Source organism: Halichoerus grypus, chromosome 5 (genome assembly GCF_964656455.1).
Source record: "Halichoerus grypus chromosome 5, mHalGry1.hap1.1, whole genome shotgun sequence".
NCBI lineage: Eukaryota > Metazoa > Chordata > Mammalia > Carnivora > Phocidae > Halichoerus > Halichoerus grypus.
Genome location: NC_135716.1, coordinates 176089367 through 176114062, shown reverse-complemented (window position 1 = coordinate 176114062; position 24696 = coordinate 176089367). Strand labels below are relative to the sequence as shown.

The 24696-nt window shown below is 44.4% G+C and overlaps 1 protein-coding gene, 2 long non-coding RNA genes and 1 other non-coding gene across 6 annotated transcripts in view; 2 read left to right on the top strand and 2 right to left on the bottom strand.

Moving 5' to 3' along the window:
- Positions 1-591: 591 nt before the first annotated feature.
- On the bottom strand, positions 592-23257 carry LOC118519524 (uncharacterized). 2 transcript variants are annotated; one of them, XR_004909190.2, is made up of 3 exons: positions 22817-23257; positions 19644-19694; positions 592-831 (listed from the first exon to the last, which is right to left on the bottom strand). It is a non-coding gene; the product is annotated as an uncharacterized LOC118519524 (long non-coding RNA). The 2 variants fall into 2 exon arrangements; XR_004909191.2 differs by lacking the exon at positions 19644-19694.
- On the bottom strand, positions 5663-5796 carry LOC118519533 (small nucleolar RNA SNORA70). Its single transcript, XR_004909200.1, has one exon. It is a non-coding gene; the product is annotated as a small nucleolar RNA SNORA70 (small nucleolar RNA).
- Positions 13884-22316, top strand: LOC144381980 (uncharacterized). Its single transcript, XR_013448370.1, has 3 exons — positions 13884-13959; positions 19789-19836; positions 22151-22316. It is a non-coding gene; the product is annotated as an uncharacterized LOC144381980 (long non-coding RNA).
- The window catches only part of SPEN (spen family transcriptional repressor), a 94914-nt gene continuing 92706 nt past the window's right edge, over positions 22489-24696 (top strand). For both annotated transcript variants that reach the window (XM_036067041.2, XM_036067040.2), the window contains exon 1: positions 22489-22859. In XM_036067041.2, the coding sequence (XP_035922934.2) occupies positions 22777-22859 (83 nt within the window). In that variant the 5' untranslated portion in view covers positions 22489-22776. The remainder of the gene's footprint in view (positions 22860-24696) is intronic.

Sequence of the window (24696 nt, the reverse complement as noted above, 5' to 3'; positions counted from 1 at the left end):
CAGCAGGGAGCCTGCTTCTCCCTCTGCCCCTCACACCACTCTCGTGTTCTCTCTCACTCTCTCTCTCAAATAAATAAATAGATAAAATCTTTTAAAAAATAATAATAAACATTATTTCGAATGTGAGAATATTGCATTTGCATGAGGGATAAATCTTAAATCAATGACACAAGTAATTTTGGGGAGCAGCAGAGTCCAATAGAAATATAATGTGAGCCATACATGTAATTTAAAATTCTCTAGTAGCCACATTCAAATCATAAAAAGGGACAAGGTTGGGGTGCCTGGGTGACTCAGTTGGCTAAGCATCTGACTCTTGATTTTGGCTCAGGTCATGACCTCAGGGTCGTGAGATCGAGCCCAGTGTCCGGCTCTGTGCTTAGCATGGAATCTGCTTGAGATTCTCTCTCTCCCTCTTCCTCTCCCTCTCCCTCTGTCCCTCCCCCACCCCAGAGCATGCATATGCTCTCTCTCTCTCTCAAAATAAATAAATCACTCTTTCTTTTAAAGGGGGACAGGGTTCATTTTAATATATTTAATTCAGTATATAAACATATTGTTTAAAACATAATCAATATAAAATATTAAAGAGATAGTTTAGATTCTTTTTATTGACTAAGTCTTCAAAACCTGGCACACATTTTACACTTGTAGTACATTTTAGTCTGGATTGGCCACATTTCAAATGCGCAATGGCTACTGTACCAGATAGTGCAGCTCTCAGAGTCGAACTGCTAGTGTTCAGGGGCGCCTGGCTGGCTCAGTCGGTGGGGCATGCAACTCTTGACCTCAGGGTTGTAGGTTCGAGCCCCACATTGGGTGTAGAGATGACTTAAAGAAAAAAAAAAGAGAGAGAATTGCTAGTGTCTGAGGCTGAACAGTGTGAAGTTGGCAGACATCCTTTTTCTTTTTTTTAGAGAGAGAGTGCTCAGTGTGGGCAGAGGGACAGAGAGAGAGAGAGAGAGAGAGAATTTTAAGCAGACTCTGTGCTGAGCATGGAGCCCAATGCGGGGCTTGATCTCATGACCCTGAGCCAAAAACAAGAGTCAGACGCTTAACCAACATGGTTAAGGGCAACGTGTCTTCTAATGTCCCTGCTGTCACACTAGAAGAGCCCGTACCCTCCAAGAAATAGAAATGAAAAGGAACTATAGTTAACTTGACTTTTAAAACTGTGGAAGATTAAACTAGAAGGGCTCTCTGAGGTTCTCTGGTCCAGAAGTCGGCAAACTTCAACCCTGGACCAGATCGGGCTCACTGCCTGTTTCATTCGACAGCCTTGGGAACTAACAACGGTTTTTACATATTTAAATGGTTAAAAAATAACTGAAGAAAGAATAATGCTTCATGATATGAGAATATTACATCAAATTTGAAATTCAGTGTAATAATAACATTTTATTGGAACATCTTCACACTCATTTGCTTACATTTTGTCTGTGGCTACTTTTGAGCTACAATGAGATGATATGGCAGGTGAGTGGCCGCCACAGAGACGATATGGCCCATCAAGCCCAACATGGTATAGTCCGGCCTTTTACAGAAGAAATTGGCTGACCCCTGGACTAGACCAGCAGCTCCCGTTCTGTTGGTGGGGAATTGAGGCGCACAGAGAGAAAAGGACCAGGCTGAGATCACACAGTCTGCCAGTGGCCAAATGAGAACCCTTTGGGTTCCCTGTTAGGGCTCTTTTCAACTATCCTACCACCTCAAAGCGGTTAAGAAGCGTCCTGGTTTATCATGACAATGACCACTTGGTCCTTGGTCCTTTTGTATGTTTTCTCTCAGCGCCTTTCCACACTGATGTAGGCTTTAGAATGAGCCAGCTGCATCTATAACCTCAAGAGGGCAGCCCTGGCTAAGGTGACTCCAAAGTGCAAGGTCTTATCCAAGAGAACCAAAATCCCAAATCCAATCAATATGTTGTCCTGTCCCCCTCATCCCCACGCAAAAGAAAGAAAATAGGTCAGAAGGGCCTGAATTGGTTTTGATGATGATCTGCATATATACGAGTAGAAATGTAAGACAGTTTCATCATATTTTAAACCAGTTGCCAGTTGCCAAAGATGAATTCGAGCACACACACAAAAAAATCCCCACATCTGGCTAGAACAGAAGGCACGGAAGCAAAATCAGTGGCAAAAGAAAGGTAGGCATTTCAGAGAGAAACACCCACACATTAAACACACACACACACACACTTTTCTGAGTATTGGGGGGACATAGAGAGGAAATTAGTTCTCCCACAGCCCTAGGGACAGTTTTAAGTAGGTGAGTGGAGCTGTGCTCATGACCCAGATTTGTCCTCGTTCTGAGTGGGCTGAAGAAGAGTTTCCATCTCTTCATTTGGGGAAGGCTAATCATAAAATGGGGCTAGTGGGGCTTGCAGCCTAGTATCAGGGAGGTATTTATGAAGCATAATTAATGTTTGCAGCGGGTTTGGGGATCCTCCAGATTAAAAGGTGCCCTGTGCCAGGTGCAAGATGGACGGGTGTTACTTCGAGGGCAGATACATTCTGTGGGTGTCACCACTGTTGTTGTTTACTAAGGACAAAAGTAGGTTAAGACTATGTGGCACAATCCTTCAACATGACCCAGAATAGAGGAAACCTGTATAGGGAGACTATCACATCAAATGGTGTAGAGAAATTTCACGGAGAATGCACAAATCCCCAGAGGCAGAATGGTTGGCTTCATGACACCTAATCATGCTAGAAGAAATCTGGGGGGGCTAAGTGGAAAAACACATATGGCACTTCCGTCTTTACAAGGAAGGGGGTTGAGTTGCATTACTCAGCACACGTATTTCCTCAGCCTGAGCTTGACTTCTAAGATCTTCTGAGAACTGAGTATTTTTTCAAGGTAATCCTAAAAGGCCTGGTGCTGGGTAACAGCAGGAAGTAGGTTGGAAGTCTAATTAAGCATCCCCGTATTACAACACTTAAAAACACTTAGGGGAATCCCAGTGAGTTCCTAATGTCTAATTCCTAGATTTAATCCTAAATTGCTCCACTGAATCCTCTTGTATGACCTTGGCTAATTATGTAATATCTAATCACCAGCGATAATGATGAAAAACTGAAAATGATGGCATGAGTCGTTTTACTTCTCCTTGTAGATATTCCATCGGAACCAAAGATAAGGGCTTCTCCTAGGAATAAACCTTAGCATGGGGCACCTGGCTGGCTCAGTCAGTAGAGCACATGGCTCTTGATCTCAGGGTCATGAGTTTGAGCCCCACATTGGGGGTAGAGTTTACTTAAAAAACAAAGCAAAACAAAAAAAACACCTTAGCATATAGGAAATAGCTTTCAAACTCCAACAATCAAGTATATGACTTACTTTAGTCCCTGGAATGGCAAGAAAATGGAAATGCACTGAATGGGATTTTTTTTCTTAGTTATTCTTATCAGATAGCACTTTGTCCAGATCAGTCCTATAATGTGTGGGAAGATTATATAGATTTATCATGAAAATAAATAGTCTGGTGTACTTGAGGTGTGTTAAGAAATTTTCAGCAGAGGGGCAGCTGGGTGGCTCAGTCGGTTAAGAGTCTGACTCTTGATTTCTGCTCAGATCATGATCTTAGGGTCATGAGATTAAGCCCTGCATCAGGCTCTGTGCTCAGTGCAAGTCTGCTTGGGATTCTCTCCCTCTCCCTCTGTCCCCCAACCCTGTCCCATGTGTGCAAGGTCTCTCTCTGAAATAAATAAATAAATAAATAAATAAATAAATAAATAAATAAATAAAATCTTAAAAAAAAATGAAATCCTCAGCAGAAACATCAGTACATTTGAAGTTTTATTATTACCTAGAAAAGTAAATCCACATCTCCAATACAGTATTTGCTTTGGAAATTATAATCTACCAAAAACCAAAACAAAACAAAGAAAGAAAAGGAGAGGTAATATAATACTTATGGGCTCGGTATTATAAATGTAACTTGAGGGGTGCCTGGCTGGCTCAGTCAGAAGAGCATGTAACTCTTGATCTCGGGGTCTTTTTTTTTTTAAGATTTATTTATTTGACACAGAGAAAGAGAGAAAGGACAAGCAGTGGGAGCGGCAAGCAGAGTGAGAGGGAGAAGCAGGCTTCCCGCTGAGCAGAGAGCCCAACTCCAGGACCCTGGGATCATGACCTGAGCCAAAGGCAGACACTCAATCGACTGAACCACCCAGGTGCCCCAATGGGGTTGTGAGTTTGAGTCCCAAATGGGGTGTAGCGATCACTTAAATAAAAATAAATAAATGAATAAATAAATGTAACTTGGAACTTAATTTATGACATTCACATAAAGCTAGCTGACTTAGATGGTTTTGGTTTTTTGGCCTTTTTATACTTTGTCAGCTCTGTGATGTAACGTGGGTTAAAAGGTCAAATCCCATTTTATGTAATGTTGTAGTCCATCCTTAAGTTTCAAGCCAGTTGACAGACACTTTAGGTTTTAATATATCCCTCTGAGGGGGGAAAAAAGTCTAAGTAACAATGACCATGTTTCCACATTTATATATTTCTCATTTAAGGAGTCAAAAAACTCAGTGGACTTTATCCTAACTCTCCCGATCATAAACACATCCGACGTGAATAGCTTTTCTCAGATGACAAAGCACTTTTACAGCTGTTCTCTGCTTTTATTGGATCTTCAAAACAACCCTGTGGGATAGATGTGGCATGAGTAGTGTAGATATTTAATAGATAATTCCTAAAATGAATTCAGTGAATATTTATTGAGCAACTACTGTTTGCCAGGCACTATTTTAGATAATGACCATTCGGTGGCAAATAAACCACACAAAGATCCTGCCAAAAACGTTTAAGGGACATACCCAAGAACATAGGGAGTAAATCAAAACCTTTTGGCCGGTGTACTGTGTCATCAGTCTCATATTAAGTTGGAAAAATGAAGCACAGATAACTTATGTATCTTGATGTTGTCTCTTAGCGTAAGTGGTATTTCTCACACACACTCAACTACATCTCATCAGCATTTGCACCCATGTATTCTGGCTTCTGGCCTTCCACTAGATGAACTCTATCTGTCTGTCTATCATCTATCTATCTATCTATCATCTATCTATCTATCTATCTATCATCTATCATCTATCTATCTATCTATCTATCTATCTATCTATCTATCTATCATCACCTATCTATCATCTATCTATCTATCTAATCTATCATCTATTATCTATCATCTATCATCTATCTATCATCTATCATCTATCTATTATTTTTGGATAGGAAGTAGGATTTATTGATGGGTATGAATAAGGAGAGAGCAGTGCCGAAGTTCTCATGAGTGCAGGGCATGCTGTGTGTTCTAGAGGGCCACCATTGGTGATGTATTTGACCCCATGGCCACCTGGGATGCGCTTTTCAGCCACCATGTCTTTAAATCCATTCACAATAAACCCAGTAAAACCACACTTCTTGAAGATGTGGATCTTCCTGCCTGTGGCCAGGGAACTTGGACTTGGCCCTGCCTAGAGTCTCAGTCACATGCTTCTTGGTAGCTCAATCACATGTTCTGCAGGTTGGTATGGATGGACATGATGACCTGGCCGACGTGGGCCCTGGTCACTGTGCCCTGAGGCTTTCCAGAGGCACTTGCATACCTGTCTGGGGCCTAGATTGGGGATAGCATGAGGTCAGACATGAATGTCCCTGTCTCCAAGGTCCCTTAAGGCAACTCATACAGGCAGCAGGCTGCATATATATACCAAGGAGGGTGCTGTTTGCAGCCCTTGCACACTGGGCCCCATGGGGAAAGAGCACATTCGGCTTAATTGGCTGGGGATAGATGAATGATTTTATACTCCTATCCAAAGTCAGTTCCTTCCTCTATGCAGTTCTTCTCCCCTACTTAAGAACATGGATCCAGTCACACTCTCCTGCCCACATCAATTGTCTACTGTGTATAAGCAGGGTTATAAAAAACTATTGTAGGGGTGCCTGGGTGGTTCAGCTGGTTAAGCATCTGACTCTTGGTTTGGCTCAGGTCATGATCTCAGGGTTGTGGAACTGAGCCCCACATTGGGCTCTCTGCTCAACGGGGAGCCTGCTTCTCCCTCTCCCTCTGGCTGCCGCTCCCCCTGGCTTGTGCTCTCTCTCTGCCAAATAAATAAGATCTTAAAAAAAATAAAGACAAGTTCAACTATTCAGAGGATTTGTCAAGAAAAACAAAAAACCCAAAAACTTGTTCTGTTTTTCTCCAAAAGGTAGAACTATAACCAATGGTTAGAAACATCTAACATGGGGGCGCCTGGGTGGCTCAGTCGTTAAGCATTTGCCTTTGGCTCAGGTCATGATTTCAGGGTCCTGGGATGGAGCCCTGCCATCGGGCTCCCTGCTCCACAGGAAGCCTGCTTCTCCCTCTCCCACCTGCTTGTGTTCCCTCTCTGGCTGTGTCTGTCTGTCAAATAAATAAATAAAATCTTAAAAAAAATAAAAATAAAAATAAAGAAACATCCAGCATGGGGTGCCTGAGTGGTTCAGTCAGTTAAGCATCTGCCTTCGGCTCAGGTCATGATCCCAGGGTCCTGGGATCAAGCCCCATGTTGGACTCCCTGCTCAGAGGGGAGTCTGCTTCTCCCTCTCCCTCTGCCCCTCTGCATCCTCCCCACCCCCCACCGCTCATGCTCTTTCTCGCTTGCTCTCTAATAAATAAATAAAATATTTTAAAAAGAAACAAGATCCACCATGATATTTGTACAAATAATTTCAATTTCTCCAATATAATAGATGCTACACTTTCTCAAAATAAGAAAGGAGATATGGGGGTGCCTGGCTGGCTCCCTTTGGTTGAGCACGTGACTCTTGATCTCAGGGTTATGAGTTCAAGCCCCATATGGGGCATAGAGCTTACTAATAAGTAAATAAGAAGAAAGGAGATATGTCTTTTTAAAAATGTGGTACTCTTGGACCTCTCAAGGAAGTCAAATACTCATGATATATCCTCTGTGCCAACAACTGATGCCCTCATACCATAGGAAATAAATCTCAAGTCAACTAACTGGTTTGTGAAGGAAATGGCCTTTAGTTCCTCAGCCATATTTAAGTTCTACATCAGTGATTTTCAGGGGGTGTGAGAAAGTCCCACAAGGTAGATGTACCAGAATGCCCTAGGATTCTGATATTCCACTGTAGGGAGACCGTCATCCTCAGCCCCCAAATGAATCATTACAGAACAAATCAGGGTACCTGATAGAAGCACAGTGTGTGCTGGGACAAGGGAAAAACAGTTTAAGACTACATAAGCTAGCCAGTGCAACATTTCATGAGTATTAGGAAATATAAACAACCATATAATATTCTAGGCTGCATCCAAATTAAGAAATATTTCCATTTTAAGATTTTATTTATTTATTTATTTGACAGAGAGAGAGTGTTCAAGCAGGGGGAGCAGCAGAGGGAGAGGGAGAAGCAGGCTCTCTGCTGATCAGGGACCCCTATTCAGGGGCTCGGTCCCAGGACCCCAGGCTCATGACCTGAGCTGAAAGCAGACGCTTATCCGACTGAGCCACCCAGGCGCCCCAAATTGATAAATACTTCCAATAGAGATGGTTTCAATGACTATTCAGCATAAATATTTCAGAATAAAATACACATAATACTTTATATCTGTATTTTATCACATGATCCTCTAAGAAATGATAAGGTAATACAATTGAAAATAAAAATTTTAGCTGATCTATATTTATCAGTATACAGGATTCTAACAGTGGAGCTCAAACCCAGGATGATAAATAAGTTCACATAAAGCACACAGCCAATCTGGTTAACTGTCATTCACTGGGGATTGCTGTGACTAGAGCAGGCTCCAATAGGACAGGTGCGGGGAACCTATTGAAAGGAAACATCCGGGGCATTTCACTCTTAAAGGCATTACCATTCTTGTGACAGAGTCAATTTGCCATCATTTACAGGAAGTCCAACAAAAGCTGCAGAGTCATCAGGGATTATTGGGGGCACACGCTTGAGAAACCAGGGCAAAGTCTGCTTTGTTGCATCTCTAAACACTGCATGACTGGCTGAATCACCTCAGACTGCTGGTGAGCACTGATGGTTATATAAATTCCAGGAAAAGCTCTCTGCTAGATTCTTTGTCCTACTGACCAAATTCTTCCAAGTACTGACCAAACTCCAAGTTCAGAATTTGCACAGTTTATCAGAGAGGGAGACGAACCATGAGAGACTATGGACCCTGGGAAACAAACTGAGGGTTTCAGAGGGTTTCAGAGGGGAGGGGGTAACAGGGTGATGGGTATTAAGGAGGGCACGTACTGTGATGAGCACGGGGTGTTATACATAACTAATGAATCGTTGAACACTACGTCAAAAACTAATGATGTGGGACGCCTGGGTGGCTCAGTCGGTTAAGCGTCTGCCTTCAGCTCAGGTCATGATCTCAGGGTCCTGGGATCGAGCCCCGCATCCGGCTCCCTGCTCAGTGGGGAGCCTGCTTCTCCCTCTGCCTCTTCTGCCGGCTCTGCCTGCCGCTCCCCCTGCTTGTGCTCTCTCTGACATAAATAAATAAAATCTTAAAAAAAAAAAAAAAACTAATGATGTACTATACAGTGGCTAACTGAACATAATAAAAAAATAAAAATAAAAAAAAGAATTTGCAGCGTTTATAGGAAGATAGTATTCTTTTTCCAAAGAAATTGTGTATTATTCATGTCATTATGGAACAGATACAAGGCTAGAAGCAGAGCATATCCTGAAGGTGTAATAATTCTTCCAGAAGCCTAAAGGTTTTGAGTTCCTGATTCTTGCACCGACCCAGGAGCTTTCTGAAATGGAATGAACTTTCTACCTTCACCATCCCTGGCATCTTCCCCTCTAAGTCTACAGCAGTATTTTTCCCAAAGTGACTCCAGACTCACTTTTTTCTTCAGTCTAGTCCAGTCAAGCTCTTGCCCCACTGCTCCACCCAACTGTTCTTATTAAGGTCACCAATGACCTCTGTGGTGCTCCAACAGTCAGTCCTCCTGCCTCATCTTAACCTCTTGGCAGTTTTCCACAGTTGGTCACATTGATCACTCCCTCCTCCTGCAGTTTCTTCCTCTGACTTCCGGGACACAGCCCTCTCTGGGTTTTCCTCCTCCCTAACTCCTTTGTTCCTTCGGTTAGCTGCTTTGCGAGTTCCTGACTTCTGAGACCTCTTTCTTAAGTGTGAAAGTGCCCCAGGGTTTTCCTTTTTTTTTTTTCCCTTCGTACTTCCCTTGCTGACGTCATCCAGTTTCAGACTTCAAATTCCACTCATACGCTGACAACTCCCAAACTCTCTCCTTCCCTGTCTTGCTTGCTGTCTCTCTCCCCGTTTCTCTCTCACACACACAGTCCCACAGACACAATATACATATATACAGTATATCTCCTAAATAATACATAAAAACATAGATTTTCAGAACTTCTTCCTGAACTCATATCCAGCAGCCTACCTAATGTCTCCATCTGAACATCTAATACCTCAAACTGAACATACTGAAAACTGAGCTCTTAATATTCCTCCATAAAACTGTTCTAGTCAGTGTTCCCTATTTCAGTTGATTGCAACTTGATCTTTCTAGTTGCTCAGGTCAAATACCTCAGGCTCATCTTTGACTCCTCTTATCAACTCTATGTTCAATCCATCAGCAAGGCCCTCTGGATTCACCTTCAAAATATATCCAGGATCCCTTAGCCAGTGAAGCCACCCCTATCTTTCTCTTGGGTTACTAAAATAACCTCCTCATGGGCCCCTGCTTCTAGCCTTATTTGTCTCTTCTCCCCCTCCCACCACCACCCCTGCACCCCCCTCCCCAAGCCAGTTAAACTTCATGAGAACAGAGATCTGACTGCTTTCTTCAGTGATATAATATCCTAAGTACTTGGCACAAAGTTGATGCTCAAAAATTATTTGTTAAATAAAGTAATAAAGATCTTGACTTTTTATAAGTCTTTTTGATGTCTATACAGGCCATTTAAACCGTGATGCCAAAACAATAAATCTACAGGTTTCATATAATCTGCACAATTATCAGGACAGAATCTTGTTATAGGGATGACCATTTGTACTCTGGCAAGACAAATGTTGGGTTGTTCCAGGAGTCTTTTTTATTTTCATAGATGTGTTCCTGTTTTTTTAAGAAACATACTATTGGCTGCAAAGATTTGTTCTTTGAACTCCAATTCTTCTGAAATGCTGAATTTCTGAGTTTTGCCTCAAAGGGGAAGACGATTACAGCATGTGGGAGTACTTCACCGCTGCCAAAAATATTTTGAAGAACTTCCCATATTACTAGTCTCTAAAAGAGCTTATTTATCCTTACCAGGAAAAGGTTATTACGGTTATTGTTTTAAATTCCCTCCTATGCTAAAATTTGGCATGAAAAGCTGTCCTTTCCTGGAACAATGGTGAGAGATCTTCAGTATTTCTACATTGTTTAGAAAAGCTGCACACAATCTACACCAAATGCCAAAAAAATAAGCCCAAGGGGCCTAGCACATACCGCTTAGATTCTGCCCTGGCTGTCTAAAGGATCTTGGTATAATGAAAGGTTCTGGTTAACATCCAATCTCTCTCAGGGAACACAAAATTGTACATATTAATTCAGAAGCACAGTTGAAAAAGAAAGAAAAACAGGAACAATGGATTGGTGATCGTGGAATTCTCTAGTCCTGCATTGTTTGACAAAATGAAACCAGTCCTAGGACTACATACAAAGCATTTTTACTCCAAGGGCAGATCATGAGATTGTTGTAATTCAGAATCTGTTTATCTGAACACGGCCCTCTGCACGTTTAAAGTCCACCTGTTTAATACTGTTTGGGCTTTTTGGCTTAGGAAGTTGGAAAATGTTTTGAGGCCAACATTAGGATGGGAGAGGAATTTCCGAATTTCTGTTCGTTTTGCAAATGTATGCCATTGGTCATAAGGGAGAGGTGAACAGTGCAAAATACCACCTATTCAAAAAACACAAATTCAAAATATTTTGTACAAAAAAAAAAGGATGCGCTTTTAGTATTAAGTGTAATAAAGGTGTGAAATAAGGTGTTTACAAATAAAAACAAATTCTAGGAATTAGAATTGTTAAATAGATCCTTTACATCTGCACAAAGTGAAAGAAGGATTGTACAATCATTCTCTAAATTTCAACTGCCTGGCTCGTAAAGGCATGATGTTTTGTCTGCGTTATTAGGATAGTCTATCCTAATTCCCAATAAAACGAATAGTTTCATACTACTTAATTTTGTTTGTGCAGGCAAAAAGTAACAGCATTTTCAAAACCATTATTTTCATAAACTCTCAATACCAAAAAAAATACAATACTGTGCTTTATAGAATATTGAGATAGCGTATAAAAAATTAAAATTCCATGCAGTGCTTTAGTCAAATTGAAACGAAGACAAAATTTGGGATCTAACAGCCACTCCTCAGATGTTTCTTTCATCTGGAAGCGATCAAATCCTGATCTGTTCACTCGAAAATATATTTTTTAAACTTTTCATCCTATCATTATGAGCTTAACTCCCCTAGTACTGAAACAGATAACCAACCCCCTGTAATCATACATTGTAAGGGGGGAGAAAAAACCCTCCTGTAGCTGCAACACCAAAAGACTTGAGCCAGAAAAGGCTGGCTCGGTTATGAACTCACGCTGCTGTGAAGAAAAACAAAACTTGGGGGGGGGGGGGGCCGGGAACAACCCCTCGTTAAACAAAAATACCTTGCACAAAAAGCAAGGCTGGAAGACAAATATAGCAGCATTACTCTTGAATTTCCTGGCTTTGTTGATTCCAGCCGCAAAGTTAACATTAAATTGCCAAGATTCACATTTAAATATTCCCTTCAAATCAGAAAAACAATAGCTCTTTCAGGATTTGAAATGACACTGAAGGCACATAATATTTTATTGAGTCAATCTGCTATTTACATACTCATAAAGGGCTTAAAAAAGGAGGTAAATGGAAGATGTTCTCAACAGACAGAAATAAAATATTCCAATCTATTGTTCCAGTTTATGGCTCAGCTCGAAATAATGGGCTATAAAACCTATCAGAAACCAGTTGCGCAGTGCGTGCCTCGCGGCCAGCCAATGAACAGCAACGTCTCGGTTCTCCTACTGGTGACAGCACTTCAAAGACACTTTTTTTTTTTCTTTTTTTTTTAAAGAGCCCGACCTCTCGGTTACGCTGGTGCTCGGCACCTTTGTCGGGTCTCCCAGCTCTCGAAGCTCGGCGCTTTTCTGTTTGTAAAGCGCCACTACGGTTCGAGGCAGTGGCATCCAAGCCCACCTGCGGCCCCGGCCGCACAAGGCTGCAGAAAGCGCCTTCCTTCTCAGCGCGCACTACGGCTTCCCACGGTGGCGTTCGGGGCACGGCCAAATAAAACGCACTCCTTCCACAGAGCGAGGGCGGGGATGAGAAGCCCCGCGTTGGAAGGGCTCAGAGGGCAGAAGGGATTTGGGACTGTGCGCACGACCCTCAGCTGCCGGTCGGGGTCACACGCAGCGCTGAGCCAGCGCGGCTCCGGGACGACGGCGCCCGAGCGCAGAGGCGGAGAACAAAGAGGACGCGCTCGCCTTCGCGGCTGGGGGGCCGCCCGGGCGCCGTCGCCAGCCCCGCCCCCTGCCGGCCGCGGCGGCGCGCGCCCCTCCCCCGCCACCCTGCCCCCTCGGCCCCGCGAAATGGCGGCCGCGCCACAAAATGGCAGCCGCGCCAGGCCAAGAGCGGGCGCAGGCGGAGAAATAAAAGGCGCCGCGGGCCCCTCCCCCCCGCCCGGGCCTCCCCGGGGTGGCCGTCCGGGCGACCCTCCTTGAGCACCGGCGCGCCTTCGCGCCCCACGCCGCCGCACCGGCCTCCCCTCGCCGCGTCGGCCGCTTCTCGAGTCCACAAACGAGGCGGCGCCTTTGTGCGTGCGCTGCCTTTGCGCTTCCAAAGGTGCCCCACTGCCGGAGGCTCTCACTTAAGGGGACTAAAACCGAGCGAACTGAGCGCCGCACCACAGACGGGCGACCCCTGCCCGCCCAGGGCGCTTCTCGGGCTGGCGCGGGGAGGGAGCAGCCCTTTCCTAGGCTCTCCACACCCGCAGCTTTAGCTCTTGGCCACCAAAGTGAAGACAGGAAGGGGGAATCAAAGGACAATCCCCCCCCAAACGAGGGGAAATTAAGGAAACGGGTTCAGGAGCCCCAGACCAGTACTTCGGTAGCCGCGTAGAATCCCAATGCGGAGCCCACGCTCGAGAGCCAGAGAAGAGCCGCGGGCGGCCCACGAGTGCGCGGGCAGCTCCAGAGAGCGGATGTCGGCTTTCACTCCACCACGTAAACCTCCAGTGAGCGTTTTAGGTTTTTCATCGCTCCCCCTGCCCTCTCCCTTCTCCCCGTGGTCAGGGGCCTCGGGGCTAGGCACAGGCAGAGAAAGGAGCGGTTGCTGCAGTCCCCATGCTTTTTCCCCTGGCGTGAGGGTCTCGGTGGTCTCGGGCTTTGCTTTGGCCATGGCGTGATGGATGGACGCGGGGCGGTGACGGTGTGTTTTGGATGTTTCGCTTTCTCTCAAACGCTCGCTTCCCTGCGCTCCCCATCCCCCAGCTTCCCTTGGCCTCCGTCTTTCCAGAAACTTCTCAGGGAAACAGCAAAAAAGCCGCAGGCTCAGCCACCGCCTCCCTTCCGGAGCATGCGCGCCGGATCGGGCGGCAAGTTCGGCGCGCGCGTGTGCAAGTGTGAGAGTGGGACGTGCGCGCGCGCCGGACGGGGCGGGGCGGGGCGGTTCGCTCTCACAATGAAGGGAACAGGTTTTTTTCTCCCCTCCCCCCACGTTCCGTCGTTGCGCCAGCGCGTTGGGGCAACTCCCCTGGCCTTTGGAGGGGGGAGGGGCAGGACCGAAGCGCTCGAATCGTTGCTCCACGCGCCTGCGCCGCAGGTCGTCTCTGCCGACCTCTGTTCTCCGCGCTGTTTGCGGGAGCGTCTTTGATATGAAGTGCGTCTGAGCAACTCGGTTGCGCCCTACTCACTGTTTCCTCAGCTCCCACTCGGGGGAACTGTATCCTCTTGAGGGGTTTCCTCGAGCTTAGCCTTCCCTTTGTGCCAAAGGGATGAGGTCGGGCTGTGTCTGGTTGGCTCCCTTCCACTCCTGCGTGCGCCATGTTTGGTCGGGCTCCTGACTGGATCGGGTCCCCGCAGTGTGGTGGAGCCTTCTCCAAACGGGGGCCGGGGGGAGAGACAGCCCCGGCCGCAGGACCGGGTGGTGGCCGGGGCTGGCTTCCGTCAGGAGCTGCCTGCAGTTCTTGCTCACTAAGCCAAAATAAAGGCGTCCTTTATTTGGAACGCTGCCCCGGGTCGCCGAGGCAAGCCTCTGCTGGGGCTGGCGTGGCTGGCCGCTAGGTTTGCCCTCGGTGTGTGGCTGCGGACAAAGGAAGGGCTTGGGCGTACAGCCTGGTGTCCCTGGGCTGACTTGAGCTTGGAGAGTGGTAACCATAGTAACAGCTTTTACTCTTTCTCAAGGTGCCTTTGGTTTTATTTTCCTTTCCTCTTAGGAGTGTGGGGGAAATTACTGCCAGGGTTGTGGGTTCTTAAAAAAGCCACCCGCCCTCCCCCCAGCTCTTTTAACTTGCCATGTAATCCACTTCCATGCAAGCCCGTTTCTGAAATCCAGCAGGTTAAGGTTAAGTAAGGTTCCCTTGGAAGGGCACGGAGGTCGGCCAGGTCTCCAGTCCGAGCTTTGTTTCCTTGCCCCCTTTCTTTGGAAAGACCTTCGTTCCGCCGGTGGAGTAATAGCCTTCCTATATTCGTTTAGCGTGTCATGTACCTTCAGATCCTTAGAGATACAAGGTTTAAAAGAGGGAGCTTGTTCGCGAACAGGGCACCTTGGGGGCTCCTAAAGGCTGACGTGGCACTTGCAACTTGACATTTTATGGTCTCGAGCCGCATTTTGGCTCTGAAGTTGTTGGGCAGTGCTAACTTGCCCGCAGGTGCGAGTGCACCATTGACCACGCAGAGTCTGAGGTCAGGTCGGGTCAAGGCTCTGGGCGGAGCCACGCAGTGGGTCCTAAGGAAGGGAGATCTTTCTTCCTGGTGGGAATTTTGAGTTGGTGCCAGATTCCTAACAGGAACTCTTAGAATATAAAAGCTGTCTAGAGGCTGTTGAAGCACTAGCAAGCAATAGAATCTCCCCCTGCTAACAAGACTATAATTTGAAGCTTGGAAACGACCAGATCAAGTGTCCCTTGAATTGGCAGAATTTTGGTTAGAGATTCTGTCCTAACAAATTATGGTTAATGAGTGTCTTCAAAGTCAAAATCCCTAAAGTAAGGATAACACCACTAAATAAGGGGAAGAAAATTTTGTTTGTTACATTTTATAATTAAAATTTTTTTAAGTAAACTCTACACCCAGAATGGGACTTGAACTCACAACTCCAAGATCAAGGGTCGTACGCTCTACCCACTAAGCCAGCCAAGCACGCCGGATTTTTTTTGAAAAGTTGTACATTTATTTGTATGTTTTATAATTTTAAATAGGCATAAAAACAAAGTTCTTATGTGCAGTCCAATAATTAGAATCTCTGGAAACTGATCTTGAGGGGTACGATATATTTAAGTTTGAAAATTGTGAAAGACAACTGTATCCCGGTTTGAAGCCACTTTTTTGAGTGAATTTTTAAGTGAAAGGTTTATGCTTGTGTGTGTGTTTAAATTATCTGCTGTTCTGGGGAAAACACAGAACCCTTTTATCAGTTCATCCCACCATGCCCCTTCACCAGCTAACAGTATTTGGTGAAATCTTTAGTTATGATTCTTGATGGTTCTGTTTTCTTAGAGAAATCATTTTAAGTTAATCTAGCGTCCTCAAAGAGAGTTACCACTGAGGCGTTCTTTTTTTTTTTTCAGCCAAAGTATCTTCCAAATAAAAGTGTAAGCAATGGTTTTCATGACTTCTGTAGTATATGGCCTGAAAAAATCCAATGAGCTCCTCTATCAAAATACTGAAATTTAACTTTTTAAAGCCTTAAAAATAATTCCAGCATTTAATTCAGAAAGGCATCATGTCTTCTGTAGTCTTTAAATAGTGTGGTTTTATTTTAAGCCAAAATGTTTCAAGTGTCTAATTATGGAATATTATATAAAATTAGCAATTATTACCATCCTGAAGATTATTGAGGCAGTGATGCTATTTAATAGTAATAGCTCTTTAAATCACAATAATTGAGTTAAGATGGACACAGTTTTAAAAACATATTTCAAATGAGTACATAAATAATTTTTTTTTTTAATTTTCTATTTCAAACTAGAGCCAGGGAGCTTACGACCCTAAGTCTGCTGAAAATTTCAAGACATATGTAGCAAGTTACTAAACGTTTTATTTGGTATTAATGTTTTTGAGATTCCATCAACTACCCTTTGACAGTGTTCTCTGAATTAATCAGTAGCCTTATTTATTTATATTCTGCTTACTTCCTGATGTTTAAAAGTTACCATCTACTATACATGGGGTGTTTTGGTTAATGTATATCACTTCTAGTGAAGAGGTTAAGTTTTTTCTCACATGAGGATTAACAATAGAGGTTTAAAAGGTTGAATGAACTATCTGAATTAACATAGTGAATAACATTTTGTTCACATGGGATCTCTTAACACAAATATGTTGATTTAGTATAGTCCAGCATCAACATTTCAGAGTTGATGCTTTAAACCTTTAAAGTCAGCCTTTAAAGTAACCCAGATGTTGACTTCCAAAAGTCATTTTATTATAACCTTTTCTAATTATAAAAGCAATATATGTTAACCAAAGAAAATATAGATGGAAATTTTTTAGAAAATATAGATGAATATAAACTTTATAAAAATTTTAAATTTCAGGGGAGGTGGGTAGGGGGACAGGTGATGAGCACTCAGTAATGTATAGAATTGTTAAATCACTATGTTGTACACCTGAAACACTGTATGTTAACTTTACTAGAATTAAAATTTAAGAAAGAATTAAATTCTACCACAGGCACAGCTGTGATTAAGGTTTGCAAATAGTCCATTTTTTTCCAATGCCATAAACATTAATAAATTCATAATTCTGAATATTAGGTACATTAGCAGTATTTCCTCAGAGGGGAAAAAAAATTAAGCAACTTTCCAAGAAAATGGTAGAAACATAAGAATTGATTAAAAAAAAAAGTTACCAGCCATTACATTCATTTCTGGAATACTAAAAACAAGGTGGGATAAATTATTTAGCTTAGAGGGTTGAATAGTAAAATAGATTACGAAACGTTAGCTTGCTGAAAGTATGATTTAGAGGGCTAGCTGGCTAATGTTCAATTGATTGAAGTTCTAATAATTTATGTATATAATTCCACCAGACTGTGCCTTCTATATCAAAATAAATCTGTTAATGGACTGGTCTTTCACCAGTTGACCCTCAGAACTAACAATATGTCAGACACTCTGAGAATAATATAGCAGTGTTGTCTGTTTTATTTTCTACTGTTTTGAAAAAAACTGATTCTAATAATAGAAGGAATTTGTATTGTTGAGTTGTCAAGTAGGCTTTGATCATTTTAGAGCTAGTTAATGTATTTTTATATGATGCCTTTAGGAACAAGTGCTTATATTTTAAGTATATGTTTTGTCATGAAATAGTTTAATAGCTTGGGACTAGATTTGTAACCAAATTCTTGTTAAATATCTGGTAACGATTCTGTCCTCCTGTTTAAATGTTGATATTCATTTATCTGCTCTATTGGCTAGGTTAGCATTCAAAGCCCCAGTTTGAGGCTCAAATGCTTTCCCCAACTGGGCTTCCATTACGCATGACTGAACTCTTTGAGCACATCTAGCATGCTAAATACAGGAGCCTCACAGTGTGAAAATAAGACCTGATTAAAAACACATCTATTTGAATTCTCCTTTGCAAATGGCTCTGCTTTTAATGTTACCTTTCTGAATTATCATTAATACTCAAATGAGGAAATTCACTTACGATCCATTTATTATAGAAGAAAGGAGAGATCTCACCCTACTTTTGATTTTTTTCAATGAGCATCCATTATTAATTGTTAAAATAAATTTAAAAATCAGAATAACAGTGTGGGTTGCCTTGCTATTGAAAACATACAAAGATAAATGCTGATGAAGAAATTCTGCCTTTGTAAATATTTGTACCAAAGACAGAAATAGAGAAAAGCTTTCCCAGTGTTTTCTGATACATTGCCAATAAAAATGAAAGGCATTGAAAAAATCAAACACTTGATTTGGGGCTCTGCAAAGGGCATGTACTTATCAGTTTAGCTGTTATTAAGAGCTTTGCAATAGAAAAAGCAAAAACCGACAAGGAACTGCATACTTAATATGCAATCACTGCATTTTGATTTGACTATAGGACCTATGTAGGCTGTATAACCCTGAAAATTGATAATATGTTCTAAATTTCAGCTGATGCTTACTTTTGATATTAATATGAAATTAGTGGTCAACTTAATAGTATTCGTGATATTTTTACGGTGTGTTACTTCCAAATCCTTTTACATATATTATCTTCTTTGATACTTCTGGAAACCTTTTTTGGTAGAGAAAACAGATATTTCGTTTTGTAGATAAGGATATTGAGACTTTGAGGATTTAATTGATTTGCTAAGTCATATAGCTAGTGACAAAATTGGAACTGGAATTTTAAACTCTAAACCCAGTAACCCAGGGATACTTCCATTATACATAATGTCTGTCGTTCATATCATCAGTTTGTTTTTGTTTTTGTTTTAGTATAACACAAAAGTTCATGCCAAGTAGTGTTTTTTTAATGCTGAAAGAATCAGTAAGGAACATGGACAGTACTTTTAACCTGCAACTATTAAGTTTAATAAAGATGGATAGGATTCCTACCTGAATTGCTCATTTGAACCCAGCATCTATATGTGAGCTATTTTTCCTTTAAACCAATCTGTTCAATTGAAGTTAGTGTCATATTTTTTTCTTTTGGCATCATAGGAATACATTAAGAATTTGAACAGATAATTGAAATTTGTTTTACTCATTATATCTATTTAGGCTGATGTCTGTTGACATTTTATAAACTGAGAATTCTCTTGAGAAATATATATCAGATTCTTAAAAACCTAAGAAACTAAAATAAACACTTTGGTTGCTATTCTTGGTGTCAAACAGGTAGTTTGACAACACTTGAAGAGAATCTGAGTATAAGGTGCTATCAAATGATGTTTGATGGGATTTTGCTAGCCTTTATATTGTGAGACCATTTCTCACTTGTTTGGTAAATCTCGGGCAAGATGAGAAATGATATTCTTAATTTGACATTTGCTCCTAATCTTTTTGACATTGTGATCTCTTTGGTCTCTGGGAGAACTTTAACTCAACTTTGCTTAATAATTTTGTGTGTTGGTAATCTTCCACCAGGTTTCTCCTCCACTACTTCCCAAAGGTGGGGGACTTGAAGGCATTTGTAAAGTATTTGTAAATAACTTTGCCCATTTCAAATTAATTTCCAAAAATTAAGTAGTCTGCTTTTTGCATGGAAAAACAGCACTGATATAACAAGACCTTTAGGCTAACCTAAGAGAACTAGTTCAAAAAAATTTTAGTTGGTAAGCAAGTTGCTTTAACTTTTACTTAATGTCCCCTCATTCTTGTGCCATGGAGAAAGTATTAGAAAAAATACCTTAATTGCTTCTTATTTTGTTCTGGTTTATCCTTTTATTCTGTGGGAGTCCTAGATGGATACAAAATACCATATTCAATAATTAACTAGTCTTTCTTCTAATGATTTTGCTTCTAAAGGGTCCCCCCTCCTTTTTTTTTTTCAGCCCTTGAATTTTTCCTCAGCATGATTTTAACTGAAGTCTGCATGCAAGGTGAGATATGCCCTTTACTTCTATAATTGCAAGACGCTATTTTGTGAATCGTCAGTTGCCCCTCTTAATAATGCAATTGAACTGAATCTCTTCTGTTCTTCATGGTGACACTTTGGTCTTTCCCAAGAAGTTTCAGCTAATTCAGAGCCTATCAAGTTTTAAACGGGTAATTTACATCCTATTTTAAAATGCGTTTCAAATTGTGGTTGCTTGTATTGAATTCATGCTTCATGGAAAAATGCATGTCAGTTCAACATTAACTGCAGCCGTATATGCAGAACTATATAGTTCATGAGTTTAGGTTAATAGTGTGCTGGCTTGACACTCCTTAAGTGATAGTTGTGACAAAGAAATGGCCAAATGTAAATGGCTAATCCTACATCTGAATGTGGTTTGATTTGCTTTTACTGAGGAATCCATTCCATAATATTTTCAAGAACACAAATTTCCATTTCATTTAATGACTGATTTGCATGAAGACAAGGTCAGCCTCTGGGGGTGGGGCACTAAATACCTTACCTAAATTATCAATGAGTGCCACTATTGTAGTGGGGCTTTTCTGTTTCTAGCTTTTCTCTACCTCCTCTTTCTGTTTCTGACTCTTACTGAAGTTAAACAAATCAGTTAAATTACCTGGCTCAGAATCTAGAAGTTTTAGAAATAATTTGTCAAAATTCCAACAATCATTTCAAAGGGAGGGTGAGGTTAGCCCCTCAGCAAGCGCATCTTCTACTGTAATTGTTGCAACTGTGTAAGGCTGGGGCTTGCTTAGCCTCCTCAATGTCCTGAGGAGGGAAGACAGATTATCTCAACTGATCAAATTTATTAAGTATAGTATGGACTATTTTTCTTTTTTTTTTTTTTAAGATTTTATTTATTTATTTGACATAGCGAGAGAGAGCACAAGCAGGAGGAGCAGCAGAAGGAGAAGCAGGCTCCCTGCTGAGCAAGGAGCCGGATGCGGGACTCCATCCCAGGACCCTGGGATCATGACCTCAGCCGAAGGCAAATGCTTAACTGACTGAGCTACCCAGGCATCCCTGGACTATTTTTCTTTTTAATATTTTATTTATGGGATAGAGCACGAGCCAGGGGACAGAGGGAGAGGGAGAAGCAGGCTCCCCACTGAATAGGGAGCCAGATGCGGGGCTGGACCCTGGGATCATGACCTGAGCTGAAGGCAGACGCTTAACCGACTGAGCCACCCAGGCACCGCTATAGTATGGACTATTAGGCCAAATATAAAAAAAGTTGATGGGACTCTCAGTCGGACACAATCATTAAGAAGCTTATGTTAGATTATATGGTAAACAACAAAAAAACTACTGGGAGCATTACTGTCTGTGGAACAAAAGAAACTATGCGGGGGTGCCTGGGTGGCTCAGTCGTTAAGCGTCTGCCTTCAGCTCGGGTCATGATCCCGGGGTCCTGGGATCGAGCCCCACATCGGGCTCCATGCTCCGCGGGAAGCCTGCTTCTCCCTCTCTCACTCCCACTGCTTGTGTTCCCTCTCTCACTGTGTCTGTCTCTGTCAAATAAATAAATAATAAAAAAAAAGAAACTATGCACAGGTGACTCCAGGTATTAGTGCCATTGATTATGGTGACCATATTTTCCAATCCCAAATAGCATAGTTAGGTGATGAATTGGCTGTATTTAAGGATAGTGAATGAGACCAAATATTTAAAATCTGGTGTGTACTTGAAGTACCGCACCTTTGGTATTTTATTTCTGTAGATAAAAAATGGAAAAGAAAATTGAGTTGCCGACTGTTCTAAACGATTCCGTTTTTCTGGACTCAATACAGTTTGTCTTAATTTTGTGGGTTTTCTCCGGGGTTCTGTAAACTGGCCTTTATATAAAAGTTCAGCTGTGGTCTTTAGGCCTGGAAAGGCCAGAGGTCTGATCCGTTCCTATGCTTAAATATTAAATTACAGTAAATCCTTTATATAAATCCTTTTTACAATATTAGACATGTAGCCGTCTCATTTCAGTTCTATTCCTGGTATACCGTAACGATCAGCTAGGATATCTTGCAGTTTTGTAAGATCCTATATAAAATAGTTGCTTAACGTTACAAGCTAATTATTCTTGAGAGGGATGGGTTTCTGAACCCGTCATTGCTTCGCTGGGCAGTGAGAAGGGCGGCCTTGTTCTGACACTTTCCCAAGCAGGCGGGGATCCAAGTGCCCGGAAACGGCCAGCTCCTGGCCTAAGGGTGAGTAGGGGCAGGAGTCCTAGGAGAGGCACTGGCAGCCGCTTTGACACGCAGCCCTATCAAAACCAACCCCCTTTCTCTCTTTTCTTCCCCCAGGCCGGCGCCTGGAGGGGCTGGAGATCGTCCCCGTCTCTGCAAGCTCAGCGCCCCAGGTCTGACTAAGCGCCCACCCCGCGACCGGCTCCCTGCGCGACTGCGCGCCTGCGCATCAGGATCGGGCGCGCGAGCGTTCCTTTCAGGCCCAGCGTTCCTCCCTCCCCCGCGCGCCTGCGCGCCGGCTGGGAGGAACTCGGCGTCTCGGCCTCGGCGGGCGGGCGGACGCGCGCGTGCCCGCGGCGAGGGAGGCGGGGCGCGCGCGCCGGTGGGAAGCGTCCGGCTGCCACAGCGCCAGCTCCGTCGTAGTCGCTGCCGCCCGGGTCCCGCTCGCCCCTCCTCCCCGCTCCCCCGCCCGCCGCCGCCCGGGCGCATGCGCTGCCGGAGCGCGAGGGTCGGCTTCGGGTGTGTGGTGGCGGCAGAGCGGAGCTGCGAGGCCCGAGAGTCAGAACCTGGGGGAGAGGGATGGTCTCTGCACGGGGGGGAGCCGGAGGAGCCGCCGCCGCTGCCGACGCCACCGCCGCAGCCGCCGCCGCCGCCGCCTCGGCGCCCGCCTCCCGGCGCTGACGGGCTCGTACGAAGCCGGCGAGGGAGAACCCGCACCAGCGGTCGCCGGCACACCGCCCAGCATGGTCCGGGAAACCAGGCACCTCTGGGTGGGCAACTTACCGGAGAATGTGCGGGAAGAGAAGATCATCGAGCATTTCAAACGGTGAGTGACACGCGGCCCGGGGCCGCGCTCTCTCCTCGGGCGCTGCTGCCCGCCCGGCCCGTTGCCGGCCCCTCCCCGTGCGCGGAACTGCTGAGGGGGACCCGGGCCAGACCCACGGACGGGAGCGGGGGGCGCGCGGCTGTCTGGCCGCCACTCGGCCCGCGTCGCGGCGTTGGGCCTCGACGGAACGGCCCGGCTGCCGCCCTCTCCCGCCCCAGCGAGGAGGAGGTTATCGCCCGGCCTCCGCGGAGCCGGCGCCGGGAGGGTGTCCGCAAGCCGGCCAGGCAGGAGTGGGGTCGCGTCCTTGCGCGCCGCTGCCCCGGACCCCCATCCCGGCACGGCCAACTCCGGAGTCCCGCCGCAACTCCTCGCCCTGCCGACGCTTTGGAAATGTCTAACCGAGGGAGGGGTTTGTGCGACAGGAGAGGTTTTACCCAGACACAAGTCTCGGTAGGTGGTGTAGGAGCAGCTCCGAACTGGGGAGACAACTGCGAGGTTCTAGGCACCTCTCACGAACGGCTTACAGACCTAGAAGCTACAGGGAAATGGCAAGCTCACATTTTCTCTCTCTTTAAATTACTATTTTTTTTTCGGGGTTGGCTAGCGAGTATGGTGTCTGTAAATAAGTTGGTGCGCCTGTTTCGGCTCTTTCGCCTTCCTGGCCGCCTTCAGCCTTCTGGGGTCCTTGGGTGAGGAGGGTGGTGAGGACCGAGGGCTTTCAGTGGAAGACCCACCGCAGGTAGGACGGTGCCCAGCTGGCGTCGGAGCCCGAGAGCCCCGGGATCTCTACCTCCGCGGCCGCGCCGGCTTAGCACTGAGGGGCCGCCTTTGAAAGAACGGTGATTCCCTCCCGCCCAGAGTTCTTTAATCGGTCGTTAGAAGAATGCAAATCTTTTAAGAGCAGGAGATAATAGCTTTTTAAAACTTCCCAGAATATTTTTTGTCAGTGAAATGTGGGGATCACTGTTGTTTTTGATACATCTTATACAGTAGCATTTAAGCGCTTGCTTTCTTTGTGGAACGTATGTGTGCCGTAACGGATAGGGTCCTCGGTATAAAATACTGAAAGTGACGATTTGCTCAAGATGGGTGCAAATTGTGAAGGACTGTAGCAAATCTGTGATCGTCCTTGAAAATTACTGTTTCTTCCGATATTCAAGACTCTGAAAGATTTTAAGTTTGGTTTACTAATTCCTCTTACTATCTAGTGAGTGAAGGAAATTATGGAGCGCCCTTATTAGTGAGTCACCATGGGAAAAATAGATTGCGTCGCTTGCTCCTGAGCAGCTTGGATAGGGAAATGGAAGCAGAGGCAGCAGAGCTCCACTCTGTCTTTTAAATGGAGGATCATTGATTCTGTTGGTGGTTGCTGTTACTGGGGTATTAAATCTTCGCTGCTGGAGCGCGCGTCTGCGCGTGTCCGCGTGTGAAAAGGAGCCGGCAATAGTGAGGCCATTCATAACCTGCTAAAGCTGTCCTCGGCAGGGCTGGGGGAGGCGCGCTTCCAGGGACTCTCCCGGTGTTTACTACGTTGTGCTGAGAAACCAGGCTAGGGCAGGCAGGGAGCAAAAACTCGCCTCTATCCCCGGTGATAAAGGAGAGCGAGACCCTGGAGCTCAGTTGGGAAGCAGATGGGAACTTTCTCTCCCTGGCGCTGCTCCACCCTTTACCTCCACCCACAGCCCCAGTATCTTCAGTGCTTTGGTGGGAAAGTCACTTAGGTGCAGATTATTGGAGTGGAAAAGCCACTTAAGTGTGCTCACTTTTAACTCCTTGTGGACTTTCTCTGTAGGTCTCTGCCTGGGAAATTCGTCTGTACCGACGTGCAAACACGTGC